Source organism: Vombatus ursinus, unplaced genomic scaffold (assembly GCF_900497805.2).
Source record: "Vombatus ursinus unplaced genomic scaffold, bare-nosed wombat genome assembly UNPS02015012.1, whole genome shotgun sequence".
Lineage (NCBI taxonomy): Eukaryota > Metazoa > Chordata > Mammalia > Diprotodontia > Vombatidae > Vombatus > Vombatus ursinus.
This window is the reverse complement of record NW_020954790.1, coordinates 1,100,270-1,126,842: the sequence shown is the minus strand read 5'-3', so window position 1 is coordinate 1,126,842 and position 26,573 is coordinate 1,100,270. Positions and strand designations below refer to the sequence as shown.

Here is a 26,573-nt window from a genome sequence, read left to right as displayed (position 1 = left end):
CCCGATGCTGGCCCGGGGGAGGTGTTCTGTAAATGCTTGTTTTCCTCCTGCTGAATCTGGCTTGGTTGGGGAGTTCCCTGTGCAGCCACATTGGTCTCTTGAAACAAACCCCACTTTTCTTCCCTGTTGGAACCATTTCCCTGAGTCTTGTCGGCATCTCCTTCCTGGGCTGACCTCCCTTGAAACACTGCATGGCCTGGGAGCCTTCTCCACTTTCCTCTGAACCCACAGAAACCTGTGACCTGAGAGGGAAAAGTTCCTTCCCCCGGGTTCCCAGTGCTCATGCCCAGGGACTAGTTCCTCCCTAGTGGTGAGACTCCGTCCAGGACGGCGTGTCCCCCTGTTGGCCCCTTGACCTTTGGGAGGGTGAGAGGCTCACTCAGGCCTGTTCTGAGCTGGTGAAAGGAGAGAGACACAGACAGACAGACAGACAGACAGACACACGGAGAGTCTGAGGGCAAGCGTGCCAGCTCCCACAGACATCTGGATAACCGATGTTGGGGGAGCTATACAAGGCCCTGGCTTGGTCACGTATAGGCTTAGGGGTTGGGTAACGACCGTGTTGCCCTACCTCTGAATCGCCTGTTATCTTCTGATTTGTAATGTAGGCACCAGAGCATGACTGTGTGCTGGGTACGGGGCTGCAGGCGGGGGACAGAGACCTAACTGGGGTGGGCACTATGAGCTGGGCCCTGGGGCGTGGGCCCGTGCAGGTGAATGATGGCTCTTACCCCTTCCCCAGCTGCTCCTGGCCAAGCGCCACCATCCGCCTCCCCCGTCGGCTTCCTCTCCATCTTCCATGCCTCTGCAGCCCCCCCCCCGAGCCTCCCATGGCTCCCCCTCCACTGAGACCCTGCCCCTGTCTTACAGATAAATGGAGGCCATTCGCCGTGAGCTCCCCCCCTCCCCTCCTTGTCTCCCATCACTCAGCTGTCAGCATCGCCTCCCACAATGAGGGGGCTGCACTCCTGACCAGGGCGACCCCTCCTCCTGCTCAGCTGATCCCTCCTGTGCTGTCTCCTCCAGATCACCCTCCCCCCCACTTCTCTTTGATCTCCTGGAGGAGGCGGGGAGGGGGAGGGGAACTACCCTTAGCTCCCTCTGACAGATGGGGGACCCGAGATAGACAGGCTCACAGGGAAGGCAGCCTTCCAACTCTCTGGTCTCTCCTGCCTCTCTCCCTCGGGCCTACAAATACGGCCCGGCCGGCCTCCCCCTCCTCCAGACACCCTCACCTGATCCCACCTGCCAGTCAGCTACCAAAGGGCTCTCCCTAAAGACCACGTCTGACCATGTCACCCCCTGCTCAATGCGCTCCCTGTGGCCCCCAGGAGCAGATACAGAGGGCTCCGCTTGGCCTTCAAAGCCTCTTGTCACCCAGCCCCCTCTTCTTACACCGGATCCTTCCCTTTCCATCCAGCTGCCCCGCCATCCCCTCCCGGCTGGCCCACCTTCGAGCCTCTTCGTCTCTGGCTGTGCCCCTCTCCTCCAGGAAGCCCTGCAGGGCCTCCTCTTTGGTGATTCTCTCCACTTGTCCTGACTGTGTACAGGGTAGTTGGCATGTGGCCTCCCTTGCGAGGCTGGGAGCCCCCGAGGGCAGAGGCTTGGCACACAGTAGGCGCTGAATCCACGTTCCTCCTTCGATGCCTTTCAGTGTCTCCCCGGCATTGCCCGGCCGGGGTGGTGAACGGCCACTTTGGACCCGACTTCCCGGGGACTCACTTCCTGGGGGACCTTCTGCAGCTGTCGTTTGCCTCCTCCCAGCGGGACCTCTTTGAGGAAGGCTGGTTGGAGTTCATCGTTAGGGTATACTGGCTGAAGGCTCGCTTTCTGGCTCTGCAGGTGAGTTCCCTGTCCTTGGAAGTATTGAAGAAGGTTTTGGCTGCCTGCTTAGGACTGCGCTGGATTGGCCCCTGGCAGTGTCACCTCAGCCTGCTTGTGTTGAGATGGGCTGGGAAGGCCCCAGGGGAGTCTGGGGGGTAGCATCAGGCCCTCGGGGAACGGTTTGGAGGGTCTGGGGGCCGAGATGGGCCTGGGGGTGGTGCTTGGGAGGGCAAGGAACCTCCTGCCTGGTTTGTAGATTTTCCTTCTGGGCAGGAGTTTGAATCCTGCCTCAGACCCCCTTCCCAGCCTTGTGACTGGGTCTGCCTTGGGGCCCCCACTTGTCAAAGGGTGGGAAGGGTAGCCCCCTCCTCCCCTCCTCCCCTCTCCCCCTCCCCCTCCTTCTTTCTTCCTTCTCCCTCCTCTTTCTTCCTCCCCCTCATCTTCTCCCTTCCCCCTCTTGAGTTGAGCTGAGTTCATTGATAACTGCTCTGAGAACAGCTCTTCCAAGATCTACATTACACACGCAGTCAGTCAACAAACATTTGTGAAGTGGGATTCAAACAGAAAGAGGAGAATGATGGGAGAAGGCAAGGGGTGCTCGTAGTGAGCGGTGTGGGAGAAGTCAGTCAGTGGCATTTCTTAGGGGCCTACTGTGTGCTGGGCCCTGGGCTAGACACTGGGGGTCCACAGAGGGAAGGGCCTGGCATCTGAGGGGGCAGGGAGGGCGGATGGCAGTGGGGCCTTCCAGGGAGCCCGGGGGCACGGCCAGAGAGGGAGGGGAGGGGAGAGCCCGTGGGCTGGGGGTGGGAGGGCAGGGGCCCAACAGAGCATTGTGTCTTTGCTCACGGAGGTTATTGGGTCAGGCCTGCACCTTAGGGAGATCACTTTGGAGGCTGAACGGAGGGGGAGATACCGAGGCAGGCAGGCGCATTTAGGCTTAGAATTTGCTGCCAGGAGCACTGAATAAATGAAGGACTGAAGCGGGACGGGGGGCCTTCCACAGGAAGTAGAGATTGGGGCAAAGATCCCATGAGCGGGTGGAGGGGGCCGAGGAGGACAGGGGGCATGAGGCAGTGAGGAGGGGGGCGCAGGGAGCTCCGCCCCGGCGGGGGTGAGGGGATGGGGAAGGAGATGGGGTCCGAGGAGAGGCGGGGGCACATTGGGAGATGCAGCCCAGGTGAACCGGGCAGGCCGTGGCACCATGTAGGATCTGGGGGTTCAGAGAGGGGGGAGCCTGCGGTGACCCTGAGAGTGGGAGCCTGAGACCCTTGACAGCGGCAGGGAAGGTGGGGTGGGGGGAGATAGCCACGTCCGTTCTGGACACGTCGAGGTTGGGCTGAGGAAGGGGCCGGGCGCGGGGGCTGATGTCGCTGGTGCCGGCCGGCCTCGTTGTCAGGGAGACATGGAGCAGGCCCTGGAGAACTACGACATGTGCACGGAGCTCCTGCAGAGTGCGGCCGCCGCTCAGGCCGGCAGCGGCCACGAGTCGAGGAGCCTTCTCGTCCGGCTGCCCAACCTTCACCTGGATTCTGTGGTTTCCCTCGAGGAGGTGAGTGGGACGCGGGGGGCACGGCGTGCTGGGGGCGGGCATCCCGCCTTCACCTGCCGTCTGTCCCTGCCCTCCCCGCCACACCGGCTGTACCTTCGCCCCACCGCTCCTCCTTGGCGGTCACTGGGCCCACCTGGGCGTCCGCTGACCGCCAGGGCTCCCCAGAACCCTCCCCTCCCTTCCTCAGCGAGCTCAGAGCCTGGCTTCCTCCCCACTTCAGCTGCCCTGTGGATGCCCCTCTACTGTGCCCATCTCACGCTTCCTCAGCCCCCCCACAACACACCTCAATCTCGGCATCGCCCACAAGCCTCCACGTTCGCGAGCTCTCGAGTCGCCTCTCTGCCCCGCCCCTGTTCTTCCCCCTCGCTTCTCTCCGAGGCCGTCCCCTCTGCATCTCTGCCAGCTCCGTGCTGCCCCGGCCCCCTCCCCTTGCCGGGTCCCGCCCCGCCGGGCCCCCCCCCCCCCCCACAGCACTGTGCTGTCCGCCCCCCCCCAGCTGACCCTTGTGGACATGGGGCCCAGAGCTCCCTGCACACCGCCTCGTGCCCCCGCCCTCTGTCGCCCCCTCCACCTGCTCATGGGATCTTTGCCCCAGTCTCTTCTTTCTGTGGAAGGCCCCCTCCCCCCGCATTGGTCCTTCATTCGTTCAGTGCTCCCGGCAGCTGCGGCTTCTGGCCCGGACGCCCCGAGTGACTCGGGGCTGGGCTGTCCCGACCCCACCCTCGGTTGTGGCCTTTTCAGATCGATAAGAACCTGAAGTCCCTGGAGCGGTGCCAGTCCTTGGAGGAGCTGCAGCGGCTCTATGAGGCGGGCGACTACCAGGCCGTGGCCCACCTGCTGCGGCCCACTCTGTGCCTCAGTGGCTACGACCGCACCAAGCACCTGGAGTTTGTCACCTCCATCCCGGAGCGCCCCGCCCAGCTGCTCCTGCTGCAGGTGAGTGCTGCGGAGTCCCGGCTCACAGCCTGCCTCAGACGCTCAGTGACCCCTGGGCCCGCTTGGCGGAGGGACCCCCGCCCGGACAGAGAATACGAGGTCATTTCCCTCCAGGAGCTTGCACTCTACCAGGACAGGTCACCGGCAGACAGGTGACCCGGAAGGTCACTGGGGCTCTTTCGGGGTCAGAGCAGAGCATGGAAGAGGTGTCCTCCTGGGCCCCCGTGGAGGCCCTCGGGCCTTCTCTGAAGCTGATCCTGCCCGGCTGGGGCTATGCTCTTGTCCTTGGTGCTTATCTCTTCTAGAGCGAGAAGTGTCGTGTAGAATGTGGAGGGTCCCCGTTGGGGAGAACCAAGGGCCTGGGGACCCCTGGGGGTCAGCTCCTGGGCCCCCGATCTGCTGGCCAGGAAGGGATCTGTTCCGTGCCTTGGGCGGGGGTGGTGTGGGGGTGGGAGTGTGGCCCTTGGCGCAGGGACATCTGGGGGCAGAGAGGGGCAGGCCCAGAGTCTAACAGCTGCCTCGTGGAAGGGCATGCCCCCTCTAACTGCGCCTGCCTCCCCTCTCCCCAGGATGCCCTTCTCAAACTCAGGGATTACACACGCTGCTTTGAGTGCTCTGAGGTCGCCCTGCAGGAGGCCATCCAGCAGATGGTGAACCTGACGGACACCTCTGCCAAGGAAGAATGGGTGGCCACAGTCACTCAGCTCCTCCTGGGCATCGAGCAGGCTCTGTCCGCAGACGGCAGCATCCTGGATGAGCCCCTGCGCACCCCCAGCCTCATCCGGCTCACCAACAACCTCATCCAGGTAGGCGTGAGCTCGGGCTCAGCCAGGCTGTGCCCACGCAGGCCTGCTTGGGGTGGGTGTGACGTCCCCTGGGAGGAGCTGGGTGTCCTAACGCCGCTGTCACCGACTCACTTTGTTGTTGGTTAAAACAAAGAACGGTCAATCCCAGTGTCTGGCACGTAGGAGGCGCTTAAGAAATGTTAGTTCATTGATTGATTTCGGGTTAGGGTTAGGGATTGTGCCCTGTGGGTCCCAGAGGGTCGGGCCTCTGCCGCCGAGCTGCCTCCTTGTTGGGACATCCGGGGGGCCGTGTCCGAGCCCCGGCAGTGCCCCCGTACCCTCCTGCTGTGGCTCGCGGGAGGCTGAGGCCGGAGGCCGCCGTGAGGCTCCTCCTTGCCATCCCTCACGGCCCCTGGTTTCTGCCCTGGCAGGTCATTGACTGCAGCATGTCTGTGCAGGAGGAGGCCAAGGAGCCGTACGTGGCCTCAGTGCTCCCGTGGGTCATCCTGCACCGTGTTGTCCAGCATGAGGAGGAGGGCTTCCGGGCCTGCCGTCAGGAGCAGCAGCAGCAGCCGCAGCAGCTGCAGAGCCCTGAGGACAGTGAAGGTCAGGGCCCGGCCAGGGCTCCCCGCTGCTCCATCTGGGCCCCAGCCGTCCTTCCGGCCCGCAGAGAGCGGGGCTGGGCGCAGACAAGGAGGCTGCAGGCCCAGCACGGCCTCTGAGAGCTGCCCCCGCCCTCCTGGGCCCTGCTGAAGGCTTTGCCCTGGGTGGAGGCTGGGGGAGCAGAGTGGGTGGCAAGTGCCCCGGGGCCTTCCCCCACACAGTGAGTTACTGTGTGTTGATGCCTTTCAGCATGCCCCCTTCTGCTGCGGGAACTCCCCCTGACGAGGAGCGGCTTGGGCAAAGCCCCCTGCCCACGTCGTGTCGGACTCTGACTGGAGTTGCCCTTGCCGGCCCCTCGGGGGCCTTTCCCCCCATTTATTTTTCGTAGTGTACAACCCCTTTTCTCCTGGTCCATGAGCACCTGATGTTTCTCTGAGCACCCCCATCTCCTGGGCTCCCGGCTTTGCCGCTGGCTGTCCAGAGGCAGCAGGTGCCACGGGGAGGCCTGCTGTGAATGTCGGGGTGTGGGTCGTTGTCTTGGGGCCCACGAGTGGCATGGCAGTACCACGGCCCAGCTGTGGAGTTCCTGTGCTTGCATTAGTGATAGCAAGGAAAGAGAACAAGCATTTATTAATTGCCTAGGTGTGCCAGGTCTCATGTTAAGCGCTTTACAAAGAGTATCTCCTCTGATCCCCAAAACCAAACTAGGAGAAGGCAGGTATATTATGATCTCCATGTGACAGACAGCTGAGGAAACTGAGGCAAGCAACGGGGCAGTGACTTGTCCGTGGTCCCTCACCTAGTGGTGTCTGACTCCATGCTCCTCCCTGTCTCTCACCACCCCCCATCCGCTCTGTGGCCTCTCCCCTGTGACCCTGCTGCCCTCTGGTGCAGACCCCCATCTGCTCCCCCCTCCAGTCCCTCCTCCATTCAGCCTCCCCTGCTTGGCAAACTGCGCTGGCTCCCTTGGGCCCCCAGGGTTCAAAGCCCTCTATAACCAACACCCGGTCGCCCTTCCTGGGCCCTGCCTTGGGCTCCGGCCTGTTCCACCGACAAGCCTTGCCCGTCTTGGGTGTTCTCTCTGGCCGTCTGCCAGCCTTGCCCGGGTTCCCTCCTCTGCTCCCGCCGCCGGCCTCGTGGGCTTCCCGTCCATCCCCCTTTCCAGAGCTTGCTCTAAACAGATTTATTTGTCTGCTTGCTGTCCCCCATTAGACCGGGCACTCCTCCAGGGCAGGTACCGCCTCAGCCTCCTTCTGTGTCCCCAGCGCTTCGCACGGGGGTCCTAGTGACTGACTGGGTGAGGTAATGGGGGGCAGTGTCCAAACCCAAGACCAGCAGAAGCCAAGGGCTTGTAGCGGTCCCTTCGGGGGCTTTATTTCTCCTTTCCTCCTGTTGCTGTTGGCGTTTTTCTTCATTTTCAGAAGTGTGTGTTTTGTTGATGTGAGGTGATGAGACGTCAGCGGGTGCCCCTCCCTCACTTCCCCACCCTGTTTCCTCTCCTTGCAGGAAGGCCAGACACCCCCCTGCTCCCATCGTCCCTCATGTTACTCAACACCGCCCACGAGTACTTGGGAAGGAGGTCCTGGTGCTGCAACTCCAATGGGGCACTCCTCCGCTTCTATGTGAGTGTGAGGGCATGACTTTGTCCAGCCCTCTGCGGGTAGCTGCTTGTGTGTGAGCGTGCGAGTGTGAGTGTGTGTGCATATGTGAGCGAATGTGCGTGCGAGTGTATACATGTGAGTATAGGAGTATTGTGCACATGTGTGAAGAAATGTGCATGAGTGCATTTGTGCAAGTGTGAGTATATGTGCGCATGTGTGAGTATACATGTGTGAGTATATGAGTGCATGTGTGTAAGTGTGTGTGAGGGTATAGGAATATGTGCATGTATGAGTAAATGTGCATGTGAGTGTATGTGTGTGTGTGTGCACGTGTGTGCTCACGTGGCAGTGCGTGTGAGTATGGGAATATGTACACGTGTGAATAAATGTACATGTGAGTGGATTTGTGCTAGTACGCCTGCGTGATGTGTGTGCATGTGTGAGTGAATGTGCATGTGACTGTATAAGTGCATCTGTGTGAGTGTGCGTGCGAGTATGAGTGTATATGTGTGTGTCCGTGTGTGTGCATGTAAGTGTATGAGTGTGTGTGTATGAGTATGTGTACCAATGTGTGTTTCTGTGAGTGTGCGTGTGTGCTTGTGCACAAGTGTGAGTGTGTGCTTGTATGTTTGCACGTGTGTGTGACTACGAGTGTGCTTGTGTGTGTGTGTGTGCTCATGTGTGACTGCATGTGTGCAAGTGTGTTTGTGACCACATGCTCATCTGAATGTGACTGTGCATGTGTGCTCACATGAGTGTGTGGTGCGAGTGTGACTATGAGTATGCATGCATGTGCACATGCAGGACCGAGCATGTGTACATGTGCGTGTGTGCTTGAGTGTTTGCATTTGAGCGTGTATTTGTGCGTGTTTGTAGGAGTGTATGCATGTGGTGTGCAAATGCGTGTGTGCAAGTGTTCAGTGCTTGTAAAAGTGAGTGTCTGTGAGCCCACACAGAAGTTCTGCTGGCTGTCTGCATTTCGTCCCCTCCCCTGTCCCCGGTGGTCCCAGGTGCGAGTGCTGCAGAAGGAGCTGGCAGCCTCAGCCTCGGAGGACACGCACCCCTACAAGGAGGAGCTCGAGACGGCCCTGGAGCAGTGCTTCTACTGCCTCTACAGCTTTCCCAGCAAGAAGAGCAAAGCCCGCTACCTGGAGGAGCACTCAGTGCAGCAGGTGGGGGCGGGGGTGGGGGTGGGGTGGTGGGTGGGGCTGCACACCCCGCCCCCGCCCCGCGCCCCACCCCTGCCCCTCCCCCCCCCCCCCCCCTGTGCCCCACCCCCCCCAGCACCCCTTCCCCCTTCTCTTCCCCCCCACCCTCGCAGAAGGGCCTGGGCCGGTCCTCACCTCCACGCGGCCTCTCTGCCCCCTCCAGGTGGAGCTCGTGTGGGAAGACGCCCTCTTCATGTTCGACTACTTCAAGCCCAAGACGCTGCCCGAGTTCGACAGCTACAAGACGAGCACGGTGTCAGCCGACCTCGCCAACCTGCTGAAGAAGGTGGCCGCCATCGTCCCGCGGACGGAGAAGCCTGCGCTCAGCCTGGACGACGTGTCGGGCTACATCGAGGGCACGCTGAGCAAGGTCGGCCCTGCTGCCCTCCCGGGGTGCCCCGGGGTGCGAGGGGGCTCGGCCTCAGGGGCTTTGCTGGCCATACTCTGCTCCCGTGGGGCCATCCAGGGAAGCCTCTGCGTTCCCCGAGGTATCCCTTCCCCCTTAGCGCGGGGGCCTGGGCCGGGCGGGGCCCTCTGCCCACCTGCTGCTGTGGAGCGTTGGGGGCTCATGCTCACCTGGCCCGCAGGTGCCGTCGCTCCCCGAGGGCGCTGACCACTCCCCGCCCGCAGTGAATGAGCTCTACTACCTCCTGGCCGATTACCACTTCAAGAACAAGGAGCAGTCCAAGGCCATCAAGTTCTACATGCACGACATCTGCATCTGCCCCACCAGGTGCGTGCCCACCTGGCCGACCGCCCTGGGGATCCGGGCCAGGCGCGGCCCTCTCCTGAGCCCCGCGCGTGTGTGTGTCTCGGCCCCTCCCGCAGGTTCGACTCGTGGGCCGGCATGGCTCTGGCCAGGGCCAGCCGCATCCAGGACAAGCTGAACTCCAACGAGCTCAAGAGCGACGGTCCCATCTGGCGGCACTCGGCCCCCGTGCTGAACTGCTTCAGGCGCGCCCTGGAGATCGACGCCTCCAACCTGTCGCTGTGGATCGAGTACGGCACCATGTCCTACGCACTGCACTCTTTCGCCTCTCGCCAGCTCAAGCAGTGGAGGGCGGAGCTGCCGGCCGAGGTGGTCCAGCAGGTGGGAGCCCTTGGGGGGACGCGGCGGGGCGGGCTGCCTCAGTGTGCTGTCTACAAAACGGATCCGATTTGTAAGCCCTGGTCCTCCGCCTCCAGCCTTGCCGCCGACCAGGGCCTTTGTGGCACGGCCTTTCCCAGCCTGCCAGCGGGCACCGGCCCTCCGATTGTCCTGAAGGGTGTTGAGGTATGAGTGCAGAAGGACACTCACTGCCAGACCTGCTCCTCTGAATGTCCCCTGAGTTTTCTAAAAGATCAGTCACCCTGATGGCTCTCACCAAGGCTGCAGTCCACTCAGACCCCCAGATCATTTTTTTAAGAGTAGTTCCAGGGGCAGCTAGGTGACGCAGTGGATAGAGCACCGGCCCTGAGGTCAGGAGGACCTGAGTTCAAATCCGGCCTCAGACCAAACACTTGACACGTACTAGCTGTGTGACCCTGGGCAAGTCACTTAACCCCAATTGCCTTAAAAAAAAAAAAAAGTAATTCCTGTTTCCCGTGCGTGTCCTAAAGTTGGTTTGTTGCGCCCAGTGCCAGACCTGGCACTCACCTCCACTGTATTCTAGCATACTAGATTTGGCCTGGTACAGGAAGGTGTTGCGTGGCCTTAGAGCGTTTTGGGCAGTTTCAGATTGTTCTCCGGGATGGTTGAACCAGTTCGCTGCTCCTCCAACAGTGCATTAGTGACCCAGTTTTTCCCTATCTTCTCCAGCATTTGTCATTTTCCTTTTTTGTCACATCAGCCAACCTGATATGTGTGATGTGGTACCTCAGAGTTGTTTCCATTTGCATTTCTCTGATCAGCAGTTATTTAGAGCATTTTTTCATATGACTATGGTTAGCTTTGATTTCTTCCTCTGAAAACTTCCTGTTCATGGCCTTTCATCATTTATCGACTGGAGAATGACTTGTATTTTTATAAATTCGATTGAGTTCTCTGTATGTTTGAGAAATGAGACTTTTATCAGAGACACTTGCTATTAAGTGTTTTTCCCATTTTTCTGCTTTCCTTCTCATGTCAGCTGCATTGTTTTTTGTTTGTGCAAACCCTTTTTTACTTAATGTAATCAAAACCATCCATTTTACATCTCATAATGCTCTCTGTCTCTTGTTTGGTCATAACGCTTCTCTTATCTATGGATCTGACAGAAAAATTGTTTCCCTAATTTGCTTGTGGTATCACCTTTTCTGTCTTAATCATGTGCCCATTTTGACCCTTTCTTGGTATGTGGTGTAAGATGTTGGTCGATGTGTAGTTTCTGCCATACTGTTTTTGTCACATAGTGAGGTTCTGTCCCAAAAGCGTGGATCTTTGGGTTTATCAAGCCCTAAAGGACCGTGGTCATTTATTGCTTTCTCTTGGGTACCTAACCTATTCCATCGATCCACCACTCTGTTTCTTAGCAGGTACTGAATTGTTTTGACGATTGCCACTTTGTAATACCGTCTGAGCTATGGTACTGCTAGGCCGCCTTCCTGCATGCTTTTAATTTAGGTTGATAGTACCTATTTCCTTAGGGAAAGCTTCATTTATTCTGTGCTTTCCAATGTTATTAGTAGAAATGGGTGTTGTATTTTGTCGAAAGCTTCTTCTACATCTACTGAGCTAAGAAAATGATTTTTTTTGTTTTTGTCGTTCATACGGTCCGTTCTGCTGATAGTTTTCCTAGTATTGAATAGACTTTTCGTTGTAATTGCTGAGTCGTTTCAGTCATGTCCAACTCTTTGTGACCCCATTTGGAGTTTTCTTGGCAAAGATACTGGTGGTTTGCCATTTCCTTCTCTAGTAGATTAAGGCAAACAGAGGTTAAGTTACTTGCCCAGGGTCACATAGCTAGCAAGTGCCTGAGGTTGGATTTGAACTCAGGTCCTCCTGACTCCAAGTCCGGTGCTCTATCCTTTGTGTCACTTAGCCTAGTTCTTTTGCCTTCTGGAATATCATATTCCACATCCTTCAGTCCTTTACTGTGATGGCTGCTAACTCTTGTGTGATCCTGACTGTGGCGACATGATGTTTGAATTGTTTCTTTTTACCTACTTACAATATTTTCTCCTTGACCTGTGGGCTCTGGAATTTGATTGTAATAGTCTTGGGAATTTTCATTTGGGATCTATTTTAGGCAGTGATTGGTGAATTCTTTTAATTTCTATTTTACCGTCTGCATTCCAGGATATCAAGGCAATTTTCCTTAATAGTTTTTTGAAATATGATGTCTAGGCTCTTTTTTGATCATGACTCTCAGGTCCGTCCAGTAATTCTCCTCAATCTATTTTTCAGGTCAGTTGTTTTTCCAGTGAAATATATAACTTTTTCTATTTTTTCATTCTTTTGATTTTGTTTTATTGTTTGTTGATGTCTCATAGTCATTAGCTTCTGATGCCCAATTCTAATTTTTTTTTTTTTAGGCAATGGAGTTAAGTGATTTGCCCAGGGTCACACAGCTAGTAAGTGTCAAGTGTTTGGTCTGAGGCCAGGTTTGAACTCAGGTCCTCCTGACTTCAGGGCCGGTGCTCTATCCACTGCGCCACTTAGCTGCCCCCCCCATTCTAATTTTTAAGAAATTATTTTCTTCAGTGAATTTTTGTCCCTCTTTTTCCATTTAGCCAATTTTGCTTTTTAAGGTTTCTTTTCTTCAGGAAATTTTTGTGCTTCCTTTAACCTTGTTGCTTGTTCTAATTCTTTCCATTTCTTTTTCTTCTCTTATTGCTATATCTGGTATTTCTAGGACAATATTGAATAAGAGTGGTAATAATGGGCATCCTAGCTTTACCCTGATCTTATTGGAAAGGCTTCTAACTTATCCCCATTACAAATAATGCCTCTTTTAACCAAGCTTTTGACTTTTTTCATCATTTTCTTGCATCTCTCTCATTTCTTTTTCCAATTTTTACTCTATCTTTCTTATTTGATTTTTTTTTTTTGGACCTCTTCTAGGAAGTCTTTTTGTGCTCTTGCAGGAATTCTTTTGGGGCTTGTGTCCAATTCACAGTTTTCTTTGAGGCTTTGCTTACAGCTATTTTGACTTTGTTGTCTTCTTCTGAGTTTGTATATTGATCTTCCCTGTCACCATGATAACTTTTTTATTGTCTGGTTCTTTTTCTGTTGTTTGATCATTTTTCTAGCCTAATTTTTTACTTTTAACTTTTTATTAAAGTTGGGCTCTTCTCCTGGAGTACAGGAGGTAGTATCCCAAGCTTTAGGCTTTTCATGCTGCTGTTTTCAGATATAATTCTAGGAGTCTGTAGGTTTCTGGTGCTTTCAGGGTGGCGTGACCTAAAGGGAGGTGTGTTCTCTGTTCTCCTCGCCTGTGCTCTGGTCTGTCAGTGACCACCACATGCATTTCCACGCTGGGATTACAACCATGGCCCCTGCTCCTCTGCAGCCAAGAGTCCTGAGTGATCTCCTTCCGACCAGCTTTCTGACACCCTTACCACATGGGGGCTGAGAGCTCCCAAAGCTGCTGCTGGCTTCCCATGGCTCTCCCTGCCCTGCCCTGTGCTCCTGGCTCAGCCACCACCTGGCGAGGCAGACGTTTCCTGCTAACCTTCTGACTTGTCTTGGCCTGGAAGATTGTTTCAGCTGACCATTTGCTGGTTCTGCTGCTCCAGGATTCGTTTTGAAGTGTTATTTTAACATTGCTTGGAGGGGAATTTGGGGAGATTTCAAGTGATTTCCTGCTCCTTCTCCTCCCCCTTTGGCTCTGCCTCTTGCCTTGAATCTACTTTAAGCTTTAATATCATTGAGAACACTAAGACTTTGAGCATCCAGTGTTTGTATTATTTCCCTATACCTTTGATAGCCGACCTTAATCAGGGATTCCCCCCCACCCCCCATTTGTTTTCCTTCTAATTCTAATTGATTTTGTTTGTGCAAAAGCTTTTCTTACTGTGTAGTAAAATTGCATGTTTCACCATTTGTGATCTATTTTAGTTAAGAATTCTCCCCAGTTCATAACTGTAAAAAGTATCTCTTTTTGTCTGATTTGTTTAAAATATTTAGGTCATGTATCCGTTTTTATCCTGTTTTGGCATATGGTATGAGAAATTGGTTTCCGCCTAATTTCTGCCAGGTTGCCTTCCAATTTCACCAGCAGCTTTTGTTGATGAAAGTGTTCAGAGATATAAATCTTCCCTGTTGACTACTTCATTTGCATCCTATGAGTTTTGATATGTCGTCTCATCGGTATCATTTTATTAGCCGAAGAATATCATCATTTCTATGATTTGTTCTTTAACTCACCCACCAATTCTTTAGGATTGTCTCTACTAACTTTTTTAAAATTATATTTTGTTTTTTAAAATTAAAAAGCATTTATTATCTGATTAGTTTTTAGTTCTTTCCTCAATGGCCCTTTTCCAAATATAATTTCTATTTCATCATGGTCGGTAAAGGATTTATTTATTATTTCTGCTTGTATACATTTTTGGGTGAGTTTTTTGTGCCCCACTACTTAGTTTTTGTAAAGGTGCCAAATATAGCGGAGAAATATGTAAACTCCCTTTTCTTGCCATTCAGTGATTACCAGGGATCTCTCTCTCTGTCACCTCTGATTTTTCTAAAGTTCTGTTTAGGTCCTTTACTTCTTGTTGAGCTTTTTATTCGATGTGCCTGCGATTGAAAGGGGTGCATTGAGGCTGCTTATTTCTCCCTGCAGTTCTTGCCTCAGTTGCCCTCTTTGCACCTCGTCTCTCTTGCTCCTCTTCCCCGCAGTACCTCCTTATGTTCAGAGCCGGGGTCCAGGGCAGGCAGTGGCAGCCTGGGAGCGGCTGTAGCGGGATGGGAGGGCCGTGGCCCAGGAGGGGGAGCAGAGGGGACAGACCACCGAACCTGCCCCCCCAGATGGAGGAACGCCGCGACAGCATGCTGGAGACGGCCAAGCTGTGTTTCACATCGGCCGCACGCTGCGAGGGCGACGGCGACGAGGAGGAGTGGCTGCTGCACTACATGCTGGGCAAGGTGGCTGAGAAGCAGAAGCAGCCGCCGGCCGTGTACCTGCAGCACTACCAGCGCGCCGCTCACTACCTGCACGAGGAGGCCGCCCGCTACCCCAAGAAGATTCACTACCACAACCCGCCCGAGCTGGCCATGGAGGCGCTGGAGGTGAGGCGGGGCGCAGCGCACGCGGTCAGTCACCCTCAGTCACACTCGCACTGCACACAGCCATAGGCACAGTCACACCAACTCAGATACGCGCGTGCACACCCACAGCCACCCGTCCAGGGGAGGGGGAGCAAAAGCCCCCACTTCCTGGCATCTCCCCCTGGGCCGTGGACGCCTCTGGGGGCACGCCTTCCCGGGGCCAGAGCAGCCGAGCGCCCGCTCCAAGGAACCTCGGCAGAGGCACAGACAGAGACAGACACAGAGACAAACAGAGAGACAGAGACAGACACAGAGACAGGAGGGAGAAGGGTATGCAAGGGGGAGGGGAAGAAGAGGGAGGGAAGGGGGGAGCCTGTTCTGGAGGTCACTGTGTCTCTCGTGGTCCAAGGAAATACAGCCGCAGATGGGAAGGGCCCCGCCTGCACCCCGTGGCACCCGCGCAATGCTGCCACCCCTCAAGCTGGGCTGAGTGGGTCTTGGGGTTGCCCGAGGGAGGGAGCTTCCTGATATGGGGCCCGCTCTCGCTTCTGAGGAGGGGTGAGTCGGCGGCTTTCCACTCCTCACTCTCCGCCTGGTTCTCCTGGACCCGAGGCAGTCGTGTTTGTACAGGGTGTCAGCGCGGTGCCTGGCACACAGCAGGTGCCTCCTCCATGCGCGTTCCCTGGAGGGCAGGCCACAGGGCCGGTCGGGGAGGGAGATGCGGGCATCCCGGCCGCCGAGCACCTTGCAGTGGGCGCCCCGTGCACTCGGGGCTCTCAGGGCTGTGTCGGGGCAGACCCCTGGGCGCGACGGCCTGGACTTTGTCTCACCAGGTCTACTTTCGCCTGCACGCCTCCATCCTGAAGCTTGTGGGCGAGCCCAGCACCGGGGTCGATGCTGAGAGTCTGCTCGCCTTCATGAAGGAGGCCGCTGAGGGGCCCTTCGCCCGGGGCGAGGAGAAGAACACCCCCAAAGTTTCTGAGAAGTGAGTGGTGCGTGCCCCAAGGTCGGTCACAGGATTCTGGGGCCCTGGTGGGCACTTAATGACTAGGGGCTCGAGCGACCTCCCCCCTTGTCTCACACGCCCCGGGGTCCCCGCACCGGCCTCATTGAAAGGCTCACGGGGTGGGAGGCCCGCGGTCGCTGTGCTCACCTCCCATCGCTGTGCTCTGATATCAGGATGGCTTCCTAATGCCGGGCGACCTCCCAGTGCGAGATGGGCGCCCTCCTGTGGGGTCCTGGGTGGGACTGTCTGCTGAGTCGGTCAACAAACATTGGGCAGGTAGCTCTGGGTGCCCTGCCCTCCAGGAGCTCACATTCCACGTGCCCACTGTGGACATAGGTGACGTGCGCCATTAGAGGAGGCCCAGGGCAGCTCCCTCCGGGAGCCCCTCACGGATCCCTGGAGATTATCTCGTTGCCCTAGTCACAGGAATGAGCACGGCTCCTCTCGGCGTCCCTTCATCAAGGGCCCCCTTGGTGTGACCCCATATGCTGGGATCTCAGGGTCTTTCCTTCTGCTGGTGGGGTCAACATGGGGAAGGAATGTCAGGGAAGACTTGGGCAAAGGCACGCAGGCAGGAAATGGGGCCTGTGCCTGGAATGTGGAGGCTCTGAAGGCCCCAACCTCAGGAGGAGGCCTGGAGAAGCAGGCAGTGCCTGGGGGATTGTGAGCATGGGTGGGGGGTGGCAGCCACTGTGGGGGTCTGGGGGTGCTATGGCAGCAGCCCAGCAAAGGCTTATGGGAGCCTGAACTGCAGGTAGGCTGGGGGGAGGGCTGAGCAAGAGGGACAAAACATACCTGCCTCAGGAGGGGGGGGGACTGGGAGATAGAAGAGAGACAGAGATAGAGGAGAGACAGAGATAGAGGAGAGAGAGAGAGACAGAGACAGAGGAGAGACAGAGACCGAGACACGGAGAGAGAGGAGAGAGACACAGAGACAGATGCAGAGACAACAGACAGAGACAGAGACAGAGGAGAGAGAGATGCAGAGACAGAAGAGAGAGACACAGAGAGAGAGGAGAGAGAGATACAGAGACTGAGACACAGAGAGATGCAGACAGAGAGACAGAGACAGGAGAGAGACACACAGAGAGAGAGATACAGAGACAGAGAAGAGAGACAGAGACAGAGGAGAGAGAGACACAGAGAGAGAGCAGAGAGATACAGAGACAGAAGAGAGACAGAGACCGAGACACAGAGACAGATACAGAGACAAACAGAGAGACAGAGACTGAGACAGAGAGAGGAGACACAGACAGAGACAGATATAGACAAACAGAGAGGTAGAGACAGAGGAGAGACAAGAGGGAGAGGGGTATGCAAGGGGGAGGGGGAAGAAGAGGGAGGGAAGGGGGGAGCCTGTTCTGGAGGTCGCTGTGTCTCTCGTGGTCCAAGGAAATACAGCCGCAGATGAGAAGGGCCCCGCCTGCACCTCGTGGTGCCCACACAATGCTGCCACCCCTCAAGCTGGGCCGCTGGGTCCCCTCCTCCCCTGTGCTAAGCTCTCTACTGATAACGCATTTGAGCCTCACAGTGACCCCCATTTTACAGTTGAGGAAACTGAGGCTGAAGCGAAGGGCCCGTGCGTCTCCCCCCTCTCCCTTCGGGGCCCTCACGCTCTCCTCCTGAGCTCTGTCTTCACCCGTTGCCTCTGGCCCCATCAGGCCTCGTGGGCTTTCTCTTGGCCGTCCTGTTCGCCAGGCGGCTCCGGCCCGGTCTCAGCCCTGCCCAGGCCCTTCCTCTTCTCTCTCCAGACTCTGTCGTGGGGGTCTCCTCCTCTTGGGGCAGCTGGCCTCTGCGCTTGCGCTCTCTCTCTCTCTCTCTCTCTCTCTTGCTCTCGCTCCAGCTGCTGCCAGCGCATTGGGTCAGCATCTCCCCTGTGACCCTGGCCCTCCTTCCCTTGGGGGTGCTGCTGCTTGGGGCGTGGGTTCCCCAGCCCCCCCCCAGGGCTGCCTTCTCCACTTGGGTAGGGAGTTCTTCATGACCCTTTTGGCCTCAGATGAGCTCCAAGAGAGAAGATACGTGGCACGCTGTGAAAAGCTGCCCAAGTTAGTGCATGCGTGTGGCTCAAGGCTGCTCGCGCTTCTGTGGCTCGCGAGCTGGAAGCTCGAGCTGTCTCCCAATGAATGGACCCCAGGCCTGGCGCCATGTTTGCCTTTGGGCAGCCTGGGGCTCCCTGCGGCTGGCCCCTGGGCCCCACAAGGCCCCTCCCAGGGCCGCTTTCTGGCCTTGGCACGCCCACAGCGTACCGGCAGGGTTGACCTTTTGAACCCTGTGACGGACCTCTGCCTTCAGTGTTGTTGAATTCATTTCTTCTGGCCCAATGCTCAGGCTCCTTTGGTCATTCAGCGTGTGAGTCAGGGTGCCCCCCACCCACAGCCTTGTGCTGGTCACTGACAGAGGACAGACCCCTGGGGCCCTCCACTGGAGACCTTATTCTTCAGCCATCCTCTTTTCCGTGAGGACGGTGTGAGCAGCTTGCGCTGCCAGGGTGGGAAGTGAGTGTGGAGTGAGGGACCGAGGCCGACCACAAAAGGAGATGATTCGGGAGGTGAATTCTCGGCAGGCGGGGCAGGCGGCCCAGGGCAGTCTGGGGGACGCTGGAGGGTCTGGGCAGGGCCACTGCATCGGCCTTCCAGGTGTGGCCGTCAGCGTTCCTTGGAGGCCCTTGTGGGTGGAGCATGAGGACCCCGGGGGTCCCCAGGGTGAGAGCCAAAATGTCCCTCTCTTGCATGTTGAGCTAGATTGGAGGCCTGTCATTGTGCACGTCAGCACCCACGGCAGCTGACCCCTGATCCGCTGCTGTCCTGGGTCCTGCCAGCTCCCGACTCGGGGAGCGCTGGGTGGTGTTGGAGCCTGGAGAAGGCTGATGTCGGGAGCAGTGGGGGCCCAGGGAGTTGGGGGGGAGGTCCCTTTGGCCACTTTTCTCAGGCTGCAGGTGCAGGTCAGCTCCACGAGGCACCCAACCCAGCGGTGGCTTCATCCACATCTGTGCAGTGGAATCTGGTCTGGTCGGCTTGGGGGACCCTGTGGCCAGGAAGGGCCTCTGAGGGCGATCCCCCGCAGTCGGGTTGGGGTCAGAACGAGCCGTGCCAGCCGTGGGGCCCCCACCAGATGCCGAGGGCCTTCCTGCTTTGGGCGTCTGTCCGCAGCCTCTGTATTGTGTTCTCTCCCCTGACTCTTACAGGGAGAAGGCCTGCATCGTTGACGAGGACTCCCACTCTTCTGCGGGGACGCTTCCGGGCCCTGGGACCTCCCTCCTCCCCTCCTCCGGCCCAGGTCTGACATCCCCACCTTACACAGCTACTCCGATCGACCATGATTACATCAAATGTAAAACCCCTCGCCAGCAGGCGACGCCCGACGGTACAGTCCCTGTTCTCAATCCTGCCCCCTCGGGGGGGAGGCTGGAGGGGGCTGGGGTGGCGGTGGGGCTCACGACCCCGATCTCAGCGATCCCTGGCCCAGCGCACTGCTGCATCCTGCCCTGCCTGGGAGGAGGCCAAGGATGCCCCCTCTGGGACAAAGCCCTGGGCTTTCCTTCTGAAAGGACTTTTGGTGAGGGCTTGGGAGATCTTCCTTAGGAGGCCCCGGTCGCTGCTCAGGCTGGGACCCAAACCGGGAGAAAGGTCAGGGGTTCCTTGGCTCAGGCTCGCTTCTGTTAAGTGGTTTACTAAGAAGAGCGACTGGGCCATCGATGTGGGGAGATGGAGTCTGGCCTGGCCTTCTTGGGCCCACCCAACGCTCTTCCTTAGCCCCCTGGCCGTGCCCCTCACTGAGGCCTGAGCTCTCCCCATGGTCCCTGAAGTGGCAGGGCCTTCCCGAGGTGCGTGAGCACCCCTTACCTGTGTGCACTCCTCATCTGTCTGAACCTGGGCCTATTCCTGGTCCCCTGGGGCCCCAGCCCCCAGCAGCTTCTTTTCTGGAACTCAGAAGTGCTAGGAAGTGCTCTCCCATGGGCAGCCGTCCTCAGGGCCTTCTGTGTGGTAGAGAGGCCTGGGAGGTGCCCCAGCCCTAACCCTAAATGTGCGCCCTGTCATTTGCAGACTTGTATGCCAGTGGCGGTATTGGGGGCGTCTCTCCAGATGAGGGGAATCGGTGGGGATCCAGTGAGTGCAAATTTCAGATGCCTGGAGGCATGAGCTGGGCACATCCCAGGTGGCAGGGAGCTGTAAAACAGTGGGTTTGCAGCACGCAGTTTTCTGTTTGACCCTCACCTGCAGAAGGCGGTGGGAGCATGACTCCCCAGGATATTTCTTCCTTTCCACTTTGTGCTGGCAGGTGGAGGGGCCGGGGCAGGCTGGGCCGTCCAGGAGGCTCTGGTGGTCAGCTGGTCAGCCCGGCTGCTGGGCTGGGCCTGACTCGGTCAGCGCGGGCCCGCGGCTGGCAGGGCTGCAGCTGGACTTTCCATGAATCCCTTCTCCATCACTCCAGGTGGGGATGGGGCCCACAGAGAGTGGGAGAAGCTTGTAGCTAAGCCCGTCTGCCACCCTTTCACATCCAGAGAGCGCAGCCTCCTCGTGCCGGGAGTGAGCGTTCAGCCCGCCGGCTCCCCGGGGACACAGAGCAGGGCCCTGGCCCACTGGCCATAGCCCCTCCGCCTTGATCTGGCCAGGGCTGGGGCCTCCTCCTGTGCAGCCCGGCCGACCTTCCCATCCACCTGCATGTGACTCATGGCAGAGGAGAGCGTGGCCGTTTTCTTCCTGGCGTGCTTTTCCTAGAATAAGTGGATTTAAAGGAATGTCAGGTCCTGGGAAATTGTCACAAACCTTTACCTGTCATCAAGTGCGCTGAAGGGCATGCGGGGGCTCCCAGACCATCCTCAGAGGAAGGGTCCGCTGCATTTCCTCGTCTTGAGGAGTCCTAATGAGTCTTGTTACGGGGGAAACACGTGGTGCTGCCCCCAGACTTAACCTGAAAGCTTCAGCCGGTCAGTGCAATGGAGAGAGCAGGGGGCCTGGAGTCAGGAAGACCTGAGTTCAAATCCATCCTCAGACACCTAGAAGCTGTGGGAGCCTGGACATGATGCTTCAGCTCTGCCTACCTTAGTTTGCTTATTTGTAAAATGGGGGCAACAGTAGTCGGGAGGACAAAAGAAGATACTTGCCAAGTGCTTTTCAAATGTATTTAGCATTATTTGCATGCTCCCCATCCCTGCTGGTGCACCAGTGTCTGCAAACAGCGAGAAACAGCATCCCCAGTGCCCTCCCAGTCCCCAGAGGGACGCGGCCCCTGCTACGGAGGACCAAGAGAGAGCCCTGCCCCCAAGTCCTCAACGCCATCAAACACTGAAGCATTGGGAATGGACGGGGCTTCACCAGTGAGCAGGACATGAAAAGAGAGGCACCGTTATTCCCATCTGCTTGGCATCTGCCGCCTAAGGCCCAGGGACTCTGCCCATGTGCCTGGCACCTGAAACCTCCCCTGTTAGAGGGGCATTCTGTATCTGGCTGGCAGGGACTGCCTTCTCTTCTGTATTTGTATCCTCGGGGCTTAGCATGGTGCATGGCCCAGACCTTTTCATCCATTCAGTCTGCAGCCACCGTGGCTCAGGGCCCAGGCCTGCTGCCCTGGGCTGGCTAGTGGCCATCGCCCCGGGTCCAGGCCGGAGGAGCTGGGCGCGGTGCTTCCTTTGCATCTTTCTGACCAAGGCTGTTAGGGGACCACAGTGCACCAAGCACTGGTCAGGAAGAGCTGATTCCCGGCCACGAGGGGGCTCCAGGGTCAGGGACCCTTGAGTTTCAATCCAGCTTCACCAGATGAGTTTGGCCCAGTCACTTTGTCTGCCTCAGTATCCCCAGCTGTAATATGGAGATCATAGTGGCACCTGCCTCCTATTAGAGGGGATCCCATCTGTAAAGTTCTAGAAATGCTTGGTATCAGTAGAGACTGGGGTGCTAGTTTACCCCAATGGCCCGGCACTACCTGCCCCCCAGCCCCTTCCCTGGGGCTGGATGTCATAATAATAGCTAACATTTACAGCGGGTGTGTCAGGCACTGAGCTAAGCCCTTTACAGCCCTGGGAGGAGGCAGGTGCTATTAGGATTCCCAGGTCACAGATGAGGAAACTGAGGCAGGCAGGAGTAAAGTGACCTGCCCAGGGTCATACTACTAGTAAGTGTCAGAAGCTGGATTTGAACTCAGGCCTTTCTGACTCCAGGTGTCCCCATCACTCTCAGGGATCTGACTTAGCCTGTTCCCTGCCCCTGCTGAAGTCCCATGAAACCCCATGCATGCCTGGGGTGATTTTGGTGGCTTCCCAGAGCCCTGCTCCAACTCACATGCCTGGCCCGAGCCTCGCTCACACCCACCGGGCCTGTGCTCTCCCCGAAGATGGTCCAGTGTGGCCGGGAGGCCCTGGGCTCTCTGAGGCTCTGCTGAGATACCAGTGAGCCTGGAATAGGGCTGATGACCCGGATGCCGTGGCTTTGGAGAAGGCCTGCTCCCCATGGGACCTAGACATGTGGAGAGGTAGAATTGGGGGAGTGCCTGAGTGATGTGGCAGATGGCCTCTCTCCAATCGAGGTAGTGATCCTCCAGGCACATGTCTTTGGGGATGCCACTTGGGGTGGGGCCTTCGCCTTCAGCAGCCACGACAGGGCTTGTCTGCTTGGGTTCCCAACCTTCCCACTTCTCAAGAGTGGAGGGCTGGGACTCCTTTGCTAGCCTGGCGCGCTCCTCCTGACTCCATGAGAGGCCACATCTACCATGCCAAGGTTTCTGCGTAGCGCTCTGGAGCAGGCTTTCCTGCCTTCCCAGCTAAACCTCACAAGGCCTCGTAGGGAGCTGGCATGTGCTGACTCGGGTGGGTGCCTAAATCTGGCCGGGGACAGGGGCTCCTCTCGTGAGGCTGCAGTCTCCTGAGTCTGCAGCTCTGGGCTCTCTGGGGGGCTCTGCCCTCCGCTTGCCTTGGCCTTTTTGTTTTTGTTTTTGGCTAGGCAATGGGGTTAAGTGACTTGCCCAGGGTCACACAGCTACTAAGTGTCAAGTGTCTGAGGCCAGATTTGATCTCAGGTCCTCCAGACTCCAGGGCCGGTGCTCTATCCACTGCGCCACCTGGCTGCTCCCAGACTTGGCCTGTTGGAAACAGCATTTGGGCTTCCACAGAGTGGAAACTGACTCAGCCTGGGCCTTTGAGAGGAGGTAGGTCTGTCTGTCCTGGGACCCGGGGCAGTCCACAGTCATCTCAGTAGATGACGACTAACTCTGTGGTTCCGGGAGTCTGGGCCCTTAATCCTCCTGGTGTCCCAGGCCTCCAAGAAAGTGTGGGCATGGCGGACAAAGAAGCGTGTCGCGTCCCTGGTCCCTCTGTGCTGATACGTTTTGGTGTGGTCATTGTTGACAGCCCTACGCTTTCCATCAGCCCGCCTTCCTGCTTGCTCTCCACATGTGGGCCATCTCCCACCGGCTCCACGGTGTTCACACAGGGCATGGCCAGATTGCCCATGCTGCCCATGGTGGCTTGCTCCAGGGCTCTGAATCTCCCCTGCCTGAGACCCGTCGAGGCCTCGATGAGCCCAGGAAGGGGCAGGACCCCTCCCTTGTCCAGGCCAAGCGTCTTTGGGCCTGGCAGTTCTTCCCTCTGAGAGCATTGGCCTTGGCCCACCCGTTCAGTGGACGTGTCACGTCAGAAGATAGCGGTGCTGGAGTGGGGCAGAGGGCGGGGATGGACCCAGACCTACCTCTGCGACCGTACGGTCTGCACCCGTGCTGTGTAATCTGCAGGTGCAGGGGACAGGTCTGCATGCCAGCTCTGCCTTCCTGAGCCTTGGTTTCTCCACCTTTGGCCTCCTTCCCTCCCAGGGGGATGAGTTCTGTAAGTCACCTTGTGCAATGCTGGGGCTCTAAGGGTGTCAGACCTCGTGGCAGAGCCCCCCCCCCCCGAAATGTCCGCCTGTCCAGGCAGCCACTGGGCTGAGACTGGAGAATTTGAGAGCAGTTCACTCTTAGAACTGACTTCAAATGACCTTTGGTTAGTGGGCATGCTCATCCTTCCTGTTAGCTTGGGGAAGGGCTGCAGCCCACTGGTCTGCACCGGCCATCCAGGGCACCAACTTGCTAGAAGTGGAGCCTGAGGGAGGCCAGAGGAGCAGGAGCCTCCAGGCCTGGCCTGGTCCTGCGCCGTCCTCGCCTTCCTGGAGCATAAAGCCTGCAGGGGTAGGCTCCGTGGGGGGCCTGGTCCTGCGCCTTCCCCCTGCTCCTGGAGCATAAAGCCTGCTGGGGGAGACTCCGTAGGGGAGGCTCTGGGGGGAGCCTGATCCTGCCTCTGGCGGGGGGCAGGGCTGGTCAACACACTCCAGCGTGACCTTTCTTCCTGCCCCCTTAGTCCTGCACAGTCCGTTTGGCCAGTCTGGTCCCCAGTCGGTGGATGCCTCTTTGAGAGGGGCAGGTGCTTGGTCCAGGGCTCCTGGGTGGAGAGCTGTGGGCAGAGGAGCCCTCTCATCTCCTCCTGGGGGTCTTCCCCAGTCCCAGCTGCTGGGGCCATCCTCTCCAGGGGGACCAGCTGTTGGTATGTTCCTGCTTTCTCTTTGTTTCCCTGGTGCCTAGCAGGGTGCCCGCCTCCTAGGAAGCTCTCCATCAATGTTGGATTAATAATGTCGTCAGGTTCGGGGGCACGGCCCCAGGGTGCTGCCAGGCTGGCTTACCCAGCCGGGGCTGCTGCTCCCCCATCACAGGCCGCTGCCTGCAAGGGCTCTGCTCTGGCTGACCTGTTCCTCTGGCTGTTCGTTAACGCCTTCTGGACGTCGTCCTCGGGTTGTCGGTGCTGGTCCTGGTTTCAGGCTCAGGCTGCTCGTTCAGGGCCTTGGTGCCAGGAAGTAGATCTGAAAAGCTTGGCGTGTGCCTCACGGGGGGTTCCAGATGGTGTTCTGGGCACACTGCCCTCGGGGGAGCCTCCAGCTCCGTGGGGATGGGCTCTCACTCGGGCTGGCCAGGGCCTGACTTTCTGGGTAGTGGGAAGGAGCCCTCTTGAGCAGCTCTGCTGGGGAGTGGCAGGTTCACGGGGTCCTCTTTGTCCTTTTTCTAGAGAGGAGTCAGGACAGCACCGCAGTGGCCCTCTCTGATTCCAGCTCGACTCAGGATGTCTTCAGTGAGCCCCCTAGCTCCCAGGAGAGCTCCCGGAAGCCTTACCTGGAGAAGCGGCCCCTGGGGTCCTGCGCCTCGGCTGTGCCTCCAGGGCTGGTCCTAGAAAGAGGTATGTGCGTCAGGGCTGGGATTTCACTCTGGGGAGGCTCTCTGCAGGGAGCTCCTGACCCTTAGGGGTCTTAGAGAACTCGCCTGCCCTTTGGGCTCGCAGGCCAGCATGTGGCCAGCCTCACCCTCTGGATGGGCTGCAGGGTCTTCTAGGTAGTGCATGGCCCAAGCACCAGGCCTGCCCCCGCCTCCTGCCCTTGGAGAATTCTCCTTGTGGGCCCCCGGCCTGGATGTGCCAGAATAGCCCCTCAGGCGGGATCGTGGGTCCTGGGGCAACCCTTCCTGAAACTGAGGCTCCACTGGCCTTTTGGTAGTTTCTTCTTCTCTCTAACCCGTCAGAAGAATTCGAACCCCTTCCCATGGGCAGCCCCTCCATCAGTCCCCGTGCCTTTCCCAGCCCTGTCCCCTCAGAGAAGCCCGCCCTTCTCACCTGATTCCCGTCTCTGCCTCCCTGTAGCTAACACTGTGTCACACCCCAGGAATCGCCTGGGCTCTTCTGTAGATGCTTTGTTTTCACTTGTTCTAAGGCTTCATCTGAGTCCTTGATGGAAATGTAAAACAACACCAGGCTAGAGGAGGGCCCGCTAAACGGGGAGCACCAAAGTGTTTCTCTGTTTCCAGTCTTTGGGCCTTTGCACAGGCAGACTCCTGTGCCGAGCATGCACTACCTTCTCCCTTCCACCTCACATGGTCCCTAGTTCCTTCAAGGCCCAGGTCAGGGTTCACTACTTCACTCTTGAAATGTTCCCCGTCTGTTGACGATCTCCCACCCCAGATTACTTTGTATTTACTTTCTGCTGTGATGGCAGAAATGATGGACCAGCCTAAGAAAGGGGGCAGTATAAGTAGACCACCTTAGCTCATTCAAGGCTACGAGTGCAGCCAGAGCAAGGTTAACTGCTGAGTCCTGTTGTGGGTGCCGGAGAGTGACGACCTTCCCAGGGAGCGAGTGCTCACCGTGGTGGCTGGTCGGGGCCTGCGTCCTGTGGGAGAACCAATAGGCCAGAGAAGGCACCGAGCCCCTTGTATGGGGGGCGCTTCCCAGGGCCAGCTTCTTCGCCTTCCTCGTCTCTCTGTCTCTGTCCCCTCTGCTCGCCCTCCCATGACAAACATGGAGTTAGGCTCTGGCCTGCATCAAGGGTCCAGGAGCTCGGCTGAGATGTGACTTCCCTTTTTTAGGGAAAGGCGAGGAGCCTTTGGAAGGCGTGGAATCTTTGCGGGCTCCAGGGGATCCTGGGCTCCTGAGAGCTGTGGTTGATGTTGTGGCCAAGCCTGCAGCCTCCACCGCCGCGCCATCCCCGTGGGACAGCAAGAAGAAAGGCGAGCCGCTCGGGGAGCGGGCGGAGCTGTGCCAGCGGCTGCCGGCCGACGCCGAGGGCCAGCGCAAGTTTCTGACGGAGCAGTGTGTGGCCTCCTTCCGCCTCTGCCTGAGCCGCTTCCCTCAGCACTACAAGAGTCTGTACCGCCTGGCCTTCCTCTACGCGCACAGCAAGACCCACAAGGTGAGGGCAGCCCCCGGGCCCTCAGAGTGAGCTGGTGAGGTAGGAGGGTGGGCAGACGGCGGGGCAGTGCTGGGCCTGAGTTCAAATGTGGCCTCCTCAAATGCTTATTGCCTGGCTGACCCTGGGCAAGGCACTTCGTTGCTGCCTGCCTTTGTTTCCTTATCTCCACCTAGGCTCTTCAGGCCTTCTCCTGCGCAGACCCTG

General features: G+C 57.8%; 1 protein-coding gene across 3 annotated transcripts in view; it reads left to right on the top strand.

Annotated features, from left to right (window-relative positions):
• The window catches only part of CABIN1 (calcineurin binding protein 1), a 107,190-nt gene that overhangs the window by 34,960 nt on the left and 45,657 nt on the right, over positions 1-26,573 (top strand). For all 3 annotated transcript variants that reach the window (XR_003567670.1, XM_027845617.1, XM_027845616.1), the window contains exons 14-28: positions 1,655-1,842; positions 3,221-3,373; positions 4,115-4,309; positions 4,879-5,115; positions 5,526-5,700; positions 7,204-7,319; positions 8,309-8,470; positions 8,670-8,876; positions 9,094-9,239; positions 9,335-9,596; positions 14,433-14,693; positions 15,506-15,657; positions 18,863-19,041; positions 24,701-24,868; positions 26,047-26,369. Coding sequence is in view for 2 of the 3 variants with exons in the window: in XM_027845617.1 (XP_027701418.1) it covers positions 1,655-1,842; positions 3,221-3,373; positions 4,115-4,309; positions 4,879-5,115; positions 5,526-5,700; positions 7,204-7,319; positions 8,309-8,470; positions 8,670-8,876; positions 9,094-9,239; positions 9,335-9,596; positions 14,433-14,693; positions 15,506-15,657; positions 18,863-19,041; positions 24,701-24,868; positions 26,047-26,369 (2,924 nt within the window). In the remaining variant the exon portion in view is untranslated. The remainder of the gene's footprint in view (positions 1-1,654; positions 1,843-3,220; positions 3,374-4,114; positions 4,310-4,878; positions 5,116-5,525; positions 5,701-7,203; positions 7,320-8,308; positions 8,471-8,669; positions 8,877-9,093; positions 9,240-9,334; positions 9,597-14,432; positions 14,694-15,505; positions 15,658-18,862; positions 19,042-24,700; positions 24,869-26,046; positions 26,370-26,573) is intronic.